This window comes from Trachymyrmex cornetzi, unplaced genomic scaffold (genome assembly GCF_001594075.2).
Source record: "Trachymyrmex cornetzi isolate Tcor2-1 unplaced genomic scaffold, Tcor1.1 scaffold733, whole genome shotgun sequence".
Lineage (NCBI taxonomy): Eukaryota > Metazoa > Arthropoda > Insecta > Hymenoptera > Formicidae > Trachymyrmex > Trachymyrmex cornetzi.
The window spans coordinates 67,366-79,247 of record NW_017300063.1 but is presented as its reverse complement, the minus strand read 5'-3'; the positions used below and the strand labels follow the sequence as shown (position 1 = coordinate 79,247).

Below are 11,882 nucleotides of genomic sequence, written 5' to 3'. Positions count from 1 at the left end.
GCAACTAATTCGACGACTAGATATCTTTAAATAATATTAAAAAACAAACATTTTGACACCAAATTTGTTGGAGCACCTAATTTTTTAAGGCAACTTAAGTTGCTTTGAGTTCAAATTTCTGCCAAACGGAACGAGCACCTAATTCGGCGACTAGATATCTTTAAATAATATTAAAAAACAAACATTTTGACACCAAATTTGTTGGAGCACCTAATTTTTGAGGCAACTTCTCTCTTGTGAGCCTACTGTTCGACCGAGTGTTCGACTGATACCTAATTTCTGTATATAATTCTGTATATGATATATATTTTCGAATTATTTTGGTCGTTCCTTGGAGCACCTAATTAGCACCTAATTCTAGTGTATTTGTTTTGTTTGTTTACGCAGTAATTATCAATTTTTTTTTTTGGGGGGGGGGGGGCTAACTTAATATTAAGCTAGCCCCCCCAAAAAAATTTTTTTTTCCTGCCAAACGGTTCGAACACCTAATTTCGCACTTCAGTACCTAATTAGCACCTAATTAGCACTTAATTTTGGTATGTATTAGAATTCATTTTTCGCTGGTGGGGGGGCTAGCTGAACAGGGATGTGGTAACCAACGGTTCACTGAGAGAAAAGATTTTGTTATAGGAACAAATCAAGGGAAAGCAAATGTGATATTTGTTAAAAAAACAATCGATTCGTTACGATTGCAAATTAATTCGTCAATGTAACAAATAATCAATAGTATCGCTAGCAAATAAGAGGCTCATATACATATATATATAAGTCGTAGACGGTTGCAGGGTCTCAAATCGTAAGAAATTGATTAATTCTAGTCAAGTATTCTCCCTATATTTGACTGTGCTTGTCGGTTTCCTACAGCTTAAGACTCCACGATCATCTACGAATTCTATGTAAACGAGATAAAGTCTATCCAAAAGATAGGTTAAATTCTATATAGTTTGTTTCTGTTACTAATTGGTTGGTATAGCAGACTAGCAGCAATCACAACAACATAATTTGTTGTTACATATTTACCGATTACCGGTTAAAGGTACTGGTGGCTTGCTAAATTAACAAAATCCTTTCTCTCAGTGTTTGATTGATCATATATCAACAAATAGTTTTTGTGTCAGTAACAAAACTTTGGTTATTGGTACAAAACATTTCTCTCAGTGTAATTGAGATAACCAGAATTTCCAATTGATATAATCAAAATTTTAGTTCGTCCATATTCAACCAATCATTTTTATCAGTATATTATAGAAATGGAAAAAAATAAAGAGTGAGTTGAACCGAAATTAAAATTAATTTGATGGAAACGGACATAAACGTTTTCACCGAGAAAGTTGTGATGTAAAATTATATTATACGTTTAAATGTGTTCAACTTGAATTAGGTTAAATTTGACATTATAAATTTAATAGTGTAATCTTGTTATAAATAATATAAAATAATATAAATTTAATTAAAAATTTTTTATGTTTTTGTACTAAAAGATGATATTGAGAAGTTTTAACATATAACACGTGTTTTTTCCGACAAATAAAAAAAAAATAGATTTTAAAATACAGGAGGAAATTCGCGGTAAACAGCGCAGGCATTTAAAGATATGACGATTTGGAACATCTTACGTATACATATACATATAACAAAAGTTGGTACGCTATACATATTTCCTGTTTCGCTTTGGCACTGCGAACAACTGATATCGGTATCTCGTCCTTTGCTATGAATAGAGTTTAATGCGACACGTGGAGCAAACGCATCGGTTCGATGGTTCGAGCAGCGCCGTTTTCGCTTGCAGCCGTTGCAACATCGGATACGACGATCGCATGTGCAAGCGGCGCGGCGGGGTCGATTTCTTATATTTAGCGTCGGCTAGATTAATAATTTATAGCGTCGCGCACGACGACATAATAAGGCGAGTAAATTTAACATTCGCGACTCTCTTCCGCTGTCCACCGATCGCGATTTACGGATATTGACGCAGAGGGGCAGATTCCCGATAGTTAAATCCCGAGATAATTTTGTTCAGCTCGTTGTGGAAGCGATAGCATTCTGTTTGTTCAGATGCGTGAAGGAGCACTCGATTGCATAAAAAACTGTAGATTATTAAGAACGTGATACGCAGGCACGCGTGAAGGTCGTATTCTTGTATGTGGCACTTTTACGCTGCAATTTTGCCCATCGAATCTGATCGTGATAGATTGTTAGTAAAAAGCGGACTTTAAAACTCTTCCTAAATCCTTGTCATTGTTGCGTTAAACGGAATGATAAAAAAAACATGGAAAAAAGACATTTAATTCCGTAAATAGCATTTAATCTGATATCACGTACCTTTCTAATTCGCTTTTTTGGAACATTTTCGAATTATTTTTAGTTTCTCTTTCGAAGAGAGACTCATAGTATTGAAATTGCAAAGAAATATTCATAATAAACAAAAGAAAATAACAAGAAAATTTTTTTTTAATGAGAATTTATCAAAACATAAACAAGAGAATTTATCAAAAAATAAATGTCTTGTCCTTTTCTTAATGATAAGAGAATTTATCAAAAAAATAAACATGCCTACGTAGAGGCATTTTTTTGAATCAATTAAAAATCTATTTAGCTGTCCACGAATTTACTTTAATGTGCACAAATAGGTAAATTCTTCATTTAACTTTAAGTAAACTTTCTTAAACATTTATTTTAAATGTTTAATAAAGGATTTTGATATGACATTTAATACCGCAAGATTTAACCGAAAATTTAAAATATTTTGAGATGTGGTCTTTGACATATTTGATTTGCGTTAATAAAAAATTAATTTCACGGAAAGGACGGTTTTGCTGAACTGTTTAAAAATTTAGCCAGATACAGATCTGAAAATAATTTAAGTAGACCATCAAAATAATTAGGGTAAGTGCGCCATCAATGGATTAAGCTATAATTAACAGGGCTCGGTCGTTTTCAAATAAATTTATTTAAAATATATATTTTAAATAAAGGAGAAATTAGAAAGTTATTTAGTATTTATTATTTTAAACAACTTCTTCTGACCTATTTCTTATTCGATATTTTAAATAAGTTTTTGGAACTTATTTTATATTTTTTATTTCGAATAAGTCTTTATCGATTACGATATTTTAAATAATTGAACAATATCCTGAAATCTAATTTTATTTAAAATAAATCATATTAGTTATCATTTTTATTTTATTTATAAAATATAATAATTACTTATTAAGTTAATAATTACTTATTAAGTTTATATATTCTTATTACTTAAATACTTATTTTGCTGCCTAATACTAAATATAACTATAATAACATTAATTAGAGGCTACAGTTATAAAAAAACTGAAATGGTAAAATCTGAAATGTTATGAACTTATAAATGTATAGGGGAGACCGGGACTAGTTGTCGTACAGGGTTGATTGTAAAAATGCTTATAACTCAAATCAGATACGGCAGAAAAATCTCTTTTTTTGACTGTAGATAGCTGATACAATATTAATTTGTTGTGTAAAATGGTTTGCACCACAAACATTGTATATATTATTTATAGCGATTTTTGAGAAAATGAAGTTGGTGAATAAATTTTTATAATCACCTATTTTGTTGTCTGACAAATCTTTGGCATTATTAATCGTAATATCCATGTATTCATAGAAAATGACATAACTTAGAAGATCTTTGCTACAATTATGTAATCATTATTCTGACTAAGTTTGTGAATACAATCTCTTTTATTAAAAATGGCTATGTTAGATAGATTGACCAAAATGAGACGAGATTAGGTGACAATTAATTTTAATATCTTTAGAGGACACATTTTCAGAGAATATACTTACAAATATATTATATTTCATATAGATATATATTTTTTCATTTTTCATATAGAAACTATGGTACAAAAACAAATTACGTATTTTATGATTAAAATAACTATTTTATTTGTATTAATACTACAATTACTATTATTTCTCAAAATATAGAACTGATATTAAAACAAAAATTGTATTTTTTATATGTGTTGTCCATAACAAATATGCTACTGCCAATCCTAGAACGTGTGACAATCAACCCAGAACACGGGATTAATTGTCATATTTTCGCAGCATCATTTAAAATTAAATAACTTATTTTTATGATATGATGAATTCACGAGTAATATTTTTTTTAATACCTGAAGGATGTAGGTATATTGTAACGTATATAATATTTCAAAATCAGGCATCCACTTTTTTCTAAAAATCAATAATCAAAAACTGTGACAATCGGCCCCGGTCTCCCCTACTCAAATGTATGTTCATATATCAAAATGTAAATAAAATTATTAAAATATTTTGTATTTCCTATTTAAAACGTTTATTTCAAGTAGGGGAGACCGGGGCCGATTGTCACAGTTTTTGATTATTGATTTTTAGAAAAAAGTGGATGCCTGATTTTGAAATATTATATACGTTACAATATACCTACATCCTTCAGGTATTAAAAAAATATTACTTGTAAATTCATCATATCATAAAAATAAGTTATTTAATTTTAAATGATGCTGCGAAAATATGACAATTAACCCTGTGTTCTGGGTTGATTGTCACACGTTCTAGGATTGGCAGTAGCATATTTGTTATGGACAACACATATAAAAAACACAATTTTTATTTTAATATCAGTTCTATATTTTGAGAAATAATAGTAATTATAGTATTAATACAAATAAAATATTTATTTTAATCATAAAATACGTAATTTGTTTTTGTACCATAGTTTCTATATGAAAAATAAAAAATATATATCTATATGAAATATAATATATTTGTAAGTATATTCTCTGAAAATGTGTCCTCCAAAGATATTAAAAAAAAAATTAATTGTCACCTAATCTCGTCTCATTTTGATCAATCTACCCCACATAACCATTTTTAATAAAAGAGATTGTATTCACAAACTTAGAAGATCTTCTAAGATATGTCATTTTCTATGAATACAGGGATATTACGATTAATAATGCCAAAGATTTGTCAGACAACAAAATAGGTGATTATAAAAATTTACTCACCAACTTCATTTTCTCAAAAATCACTAAATAATATATACAATGCTTGTGGTGCAAACCATTTTACACAACAAATTAATATTATATCAGCTATCTACAGTCAAAAAAAGAGATTTTTCTGCCGTGTCTTGTTTGAGTTATAAGCATTTTGACAATCAACTCCGTACGACAACCAACCCCGGTCTCCCCTACATATTCTTTATTTTATATTTTGAGTTAACTTTTGAAATGTAGTTTTTACTTAAAATAAAAAATAGATTTCAAGAACTTCTTTTAAATATAAAATAAGTTATTTTAAATAAATTTTCGAAAACAATTTCTTATTTAAAATAAGAATATTCTTCAAAAAGAAATTTAAAATAAAAAAGCAAGCTATTTTGACATTTTAAATAAAAGTTATTATATATTTTAAATAAATAAAATGCATTCCAGAGTCCTATTTCTTATTGTATACTTTTAATAATTTTTTGCGACGTATTTCTTATTTAATATTTTACATAAATTTTTGGAACCTATTTTATATTTATTATTTCGAATAAGTCATATCACTCTTTTATCGACTCCTACGATTTTATATTTAAAACAAGTTTCTGGAACTTATTTTATATTTTATATTTTAAATAGGTCGTATCTCATGTCAGTTATTTTACCTAGCCCTGCTAATTAATTAATTCATAATATATTTTTACGCCGAAAAACAAATTGTACAGTGCATATACTTTCGAAAACCTTTTACTTTCAGGATATTACCCGTGAAAAACAATATATTCATCTTATGAGACTAGAATGAGAATTTATATTATTACTTTATTTTTTACGATTATTGGATTACGTTGCATTAATAGACTACCGGTTATCCACCATTGGAGCACCTGAAAATCGAATATTAAACAATTATACTTCAAAATATTGGGTCAAATAATAAAAGTTTACTGAAAATATAATGTTTATTAAAGTCATTGTTGAAAGAATTCTTATATATTTACATATACAAATCTTAAAATTTATGAACTCTCTCTCTCTCTCTTTCTCTCTCTAAACATTACATATTTTATATAAAATAATCGAAAAAATTATAAAATAAGATAAACATTTAGGTATCACACAATTGCTTCTATCGTATAAAATTGTCTCCGTAAAATAATAAAATATAATATAAACTTTATTTAACTAAAATATATAATATAAAAACTATATAATATAAACTTTTATAATGAAACATAAAATAGTTATATAATAAAACAAATAATTACACACAAAACTGTCTTATGCTTTATTACTGGACTTGGCAAACATTTCTTATGGCCGTAATTGCCATACTCATTTGTTTCACACAACATGCCATGGTTTAACCATTGATCCATTGAAGGCCTCGCCACGTAGTCCATTTATGGAAATGTCAATCAATTATCATATAATCTATAATCCTGTGCTTAAATGTAAATAGTTGCCGAAAATAGAGTACCCCATTTTAAAGCGTATATCTTTAACTTTAATGAACTATTATTGAGATTAATAAAATATATTTCCATTAAATAGTTTCAATAATCTTTGCAAAATCGCGAAAAATAAGATTAAAATGCACAAAAATGTATCTTACGAAATTACAGCGTCTTTGCTGCGCCTATCTGAGTGTAATTAACATAGCGGCTGTTTCTTTACTAGTTTATAATTTCTCCACCACAACAAATGGCGCGACGACATCACGTATAATAATGAAAATATTTAACTAGTCCATCTGTTGCACCGGTCCATCGATGGTATATTTATCCTAGAATGCTCAGGCTGGTTGCTAGAATATGTGGTATTGCTAGAATGTCAAAAATTTTTTTGCAACATTAATTATCATACTCGAAATTCTTATGTGATTATTATGAAATTATTTTGATGGTTCAACAAAATTATTTCCAGATTTATATTTAGCTAAATTTTTTAATATTTCAGCAAAATCGTTCTTTCCATGTTTACTTAATAAATTTCCGGTATATCTGTGTATGAGCTTTGTTCTATGATGTTTGTGTTTTTATTTATTGACTGCTTTTTTGTTGAAGCTGCAAAGAGAAAAGTCTCTTCATTGGTTTCTTAAAAGAAACGATAGACTTTGCAACACAGTCGTGCGCAATTCCCGCGAAGTCCCGGGACTTTCCTCAGACCGAATCCGTGAATCGAATTACCGAATCCGACGATGACCGCGTCCGGCGAAAGGAAGTCCGTTAGGTGTGCATGAGGGATGCCTAACTGTGCTCGTCGAGGGTCTGAGCCTCGATTCCGCGAGGTTTCCTCTCTTCTGCAGGTCTTCTCGCGCCTTCTATCTCGCATCGCAGTCTCATCTTGCACCGGTAACACTTGGAAAAAACCGATACTATTATTATTCAATCATAAAAAAGGAGGAAAAATACACATTCTGAAAATCGCATCCGGATCAAACGTTATTTCGTGAATATTTTTGAAACGCTGCAGGGAATTAAGAATGAATATTATTAATGTAAAGCTAAAGATTACTAAACTAATTGTGGATGAATAAATTAGAAAAATAAACTTCATAAATGACGCAAGAACTAATTAAATGGAGATTAAGTTTATTTTGTATTAGAGTAAGGTTTATCGTCATAACGTAATTCCAATTTTTGCTTAATTAGGTGTGTTTCTCTTTATAATCGACAAGTGATAGCGCAAAACGAAAAATTGTGTTATGTATTGATTGCATAGGTATAGAATTTCCTTATGAATACTATAGATATTGTAATCGACATTCCTCTTTATGTTATTATGAACGAGTCTACAATTATCATTAAAATACAGATCTAACACAGTCAAATAATAAACATTGTCCATTGACAATGAATTTCTTGAAAGAGATTGTATTTTTTTTTCTCATCTTAAAATAATAATATAAATCTTATAATATTATTTTATAGTATTGTAATAATTCTTATACAATACATTTATGTTAAATTTAAATAATATACCATGTCTTTTATAGATTGTGTTCAAATTAAGTAAAATATTGCATAAAAAATTAATTAATTTATATATATATATATATATATATATATAATTAGTATATTAATAATTATGTTATTTAAAAAATGCGCTGTAATAAGCTGTTACATTGTGTCGCATCGTTTGTTATTTTGAAGACGCAAGTAAGCGGTTCTCACATTGATCTTTCGATCTATGTCTTTCGATAGCGACATCAAATACGCAGTCGAACCGTTATCATTTCTGAAATAATGATCCTCTCCTATTGTTTCAGGCGCAACGACCGGAGCAGAGCGTAATGCAGGCCTTGGAGAGCCTCAATGATTCACAGGTGAATGACTTCTTGTCTGGCAAGGCACCACTTAATCTTACTATGCGACTAGGCGATCACATGATGTTAATCCAGCTGCAGTTGTCCACCGTAACCCCGACATCGCCGACCAGTCAAGCGAGCTCTGCCAACAGTAACGGCCATAGTCACCACAGCAGCAGCAGCAGCAACAGCAGCAGCAACGTTGCTAGTTTGCCCAATAGTAGCAATATCACGAGCATGTCCAATCCATCTGGCGGTCATTCGTCGTTGCAAGCCAGAAGATGCCTGACGGCCAGATCACCGGGAAATATCGTTAAGCCGCAGAACGCCGCCGGGGCACCGGCTGGCAGAACGTCGCATCTAATTAGTAGCCTTGCCAGCGCCCTACACGCAGCCGCCAGCTACAGCAACAGCAGCAGCCTACCTACCGCCAGCATTACCACTACGACCACCAGCCCGGTATGTTCCAGTCGGGTTACAACATCCTCTTCGTCCGTCTCGGCGGCGCCAATTAACCCGGCGCATTCATCGTCGTCGTCCAGCAGCAATTCGGGTCAATCGCAATCTACGCGTGGCAATTCGCATAGCGTTCCACCTACGAATGGCAGTTCTTCCAGCGCGTGCCAACCCTGCCCACTCTATCACCACCATCATCATCACGGCCATCACCACGGTCATCACCATGGCCATCATCACCACCACCATCATCACCATCATCATCATCATTCGAGGAACAAACCTAGCTTGCCCAACCTTTCCACTTCCTCTTCTTCCTCTTCCTTCAGTTCTGGTTCGTCTCCGATTCAAGAGCAGTCTGCCTTGGAGCCGATGTCCTATGACGCGACGCTACCCAGGAAGAAGCTCTGCAGCGGCCATCATCATCATGGCCAGCCATCATCGTCTGTTACCACTAGTGGCATGGACGCCACGAGGAGTCAACACGAGGAATCTAATTCGCAGAGCCCAACATGCGCCTCATCGCTGATGCTGGAGCAATCGTCACCCAAGCCCGCCACCCTCGACACTCGAGCACTCGCCGAGGCGTCTCGGAACCTCACTCAGAAGCTGAAGCAGCTCTCCTCTGAGGTACTCACCTCGCGGGTCGACCTCGCAGAGGTATACATTGTTACCGAAGCCAGTTCCCCCTGTGTATCATTATTCGTGATTCATATTCGTGATTGCACGTCGATCAAGGTCCTAAGAGGTGCGCCGTGATTGGTCGCGAATTGAATTGTTTGTCCTGATTTGGTCTCTTTTCGAATTGGATTGCTTATTTATTGGATAGAATTCTTCGATGATACTAAATTTATTTCTCGATTGCGTGGATAAAATTTTAAAAATTTGAACACTTGCTTGCAATATACTCTCAGGTCCTTAAAATTATCATATTTATATTGTATTTAACTATTTTTTATGCTAATAACATTTAAATTCTAGTGTTCTGTTGTGACAAATGATGTGTGTATTCTTAATCTTAATTAATATTACGCATTAATACTGATTTTATATTGTACTTTTGAAACATGGTTTTAAGTTTAACATTACATATGTAAAATTTATATTTTGAAACTATATAATTTCATATAGATAAACTTAACACCTTATCATTTAATTACATTTCATGTTCGTAAGCTTAAACAGAGCCTCATAAGATGGAATTCAATTTTTTCAAACGATTTTCTTAAATAATAACATAACATATACTTACGAATTTTTTATGTTAAATATTTAAAACACACACATTTCTAAATTTTTAAACTTAAAAAATAAGAAATTTGAAAGATATAATAGAGAAAGGAAAGGGGAAGGTAGGATATATCAAAACACCAATTTAACAACTTATTTGCGCTTTTAAATACGAGAATAATATATTTCTAAAGCGATATGTAAATTTTTTTTTAACATCTTATTAGAAAAGTGTTTTGTACGTCATCGTGCATAAGTACGAAGGCAACTAAGGACATATCAATAGATAGAACGTGCAGAATCTTACGTATCTCTTTAAATTTAGGAGAACGCGAGACGCAGGCAAGGCGCAATAATAGAGAGTATGCATCATCATGGCAAAGGCGTGTATTCCGGCACGTTTAGCGGCACTCTGAACCCAGCCCTCCAGGATAGACACGGTCGGCCGAAGCGGGACATTAGCACCATCATTCACATCCTGAATGACTTGCTCTGCGCGACACCGGCCGCATCCGCAGGCCACTATAGGCATCATCATCACAGGCATTCGCATACTCGCCAGCAATCTTCCTTGATGTCTGCGTCTTCCGCGGGCACTACAACTACCGCGAGTGGATCTACTTCGTCGATCGGCTGTCATGATTCCACACCAGGCTACTCCAGTGGTGTGCATTTATGAATTTATATCGAATAATACTTTTAAATATAATGAAACAAAGAAAAACATTTTATAATATATTTAATATTCAAGGTGCTAAATATAGAATTAAATTATATTATATATGTTTAATTATTTTTATATTTAATGCCTTGTATTGTAATTATAACATAATACGGCACTATTTTTATTTAAAAAATGTCTATAAATTTTTATCTTAATACCATTAATTTCTATGAATACTAATGCGCCGTGTGATGTTTGGAATGTAGAAGAATTATCAAAGGAGAACGAGGCAACGAAGGGCAAGATGCGTCGGCTGCGTTTAGTCATGGAACAACGTCGTGCTAAGAGAAAAGCCAGGCGACAGGCGCGAGCGGCACCGTATACCACACAGTGGGCTGCGATGACTCCCGCCGATCCGAACCACGAGCCGAACACGTCAACTGCGACCTCGAGCACCACCACCACTACTAATAGCGCGGAGCCGCAGAACGAGCCGGAGCTTCAACCGTGTAGCCCCGAACCGGTCGTAGCTTAAATACCACGTCACTAACAGTCAATTCACGGCACAGTAATATCTTCTATATTCGTATACATAAAGTATGATTGTCCGTTTTCGTTTCTACCTATCGCACTGATTTATTCCGAAGGAAGAAAATGCAGAGTCGAACGTGTTCTATCGCGCAGTTACACTCGTTCCTTATAACTCTCGTTCCGCGCAACCAAACGCTGCAAAACGTTTTAAACATTTGATTCGACACTCATTCTCGTTGATACCCCGTACACGGTCTCGATCATTACCGTGAATCCACTGAGTTTCTCTCCGTATTATGCAAGTGTCTCGCTTTCTCCGATTTGCGTTACTTTATGCAAATAGACGTAATCTGCGAGGATTCACTAGCTGATGAATCGGAAGATGAATTCCAATCGAACATCCTTTCTTTTTTGTATAGCACTCGAAACTATTCTTTGAATAACATTTTTTAATATCTTTTTTGTCTTTGGAGTATGATGGTATTAAGATCCTATTTAAAAAAAAAAACGTTTATATACGAAAAACTAGGAAATTATTACAATATACGTAAATTATTATAATATACTATACTATTTCTCAAGTTTTTCGTATACGTTTCTTTTCAAAAATAGGAGTCCAAGAATTTCTTTTTTCTACCTTTTTAGTTTTTTTTAGATCGGAATCTTTTTGCGATAT

The 11,882-nt window shown here is 32.8% G+C and overlaps 1 protein-coding gene across 1 annotated transcript in view; it reads left to right on the top strand.

Annotated features, from left to right (window-relative positions):
- Nucleotides 1–11,629, top strand: part of LOC108767934 (midnolin-A) — a 67,349-nt gene extending 55,720 nt beyond the window's left edge. Inside the window, exons 3-5 of the mRNA XM_018518078.1 lie at nt 8,287–9,441; nt 10,337–10,676; nt 10,942–11,629. Coding sequence (XP_018373580.1) covers nt 8,311–9,441; nt 10,337–10,676; nt 10,942–11,210 — 1,740 coding nt within the window. The 5' untranslated portion in view covers nt 8,287–8,310 and the 3' untranslated portion in view covers nt 11,211–11,629. The remainder of the gene's footprint in view (nt 1–8,286; nt 9,442–10,336; nt 10,677–10,941) is intronic.
- Nucleotides 11,630–11,882: the final 253 nt, after the last annotated feature.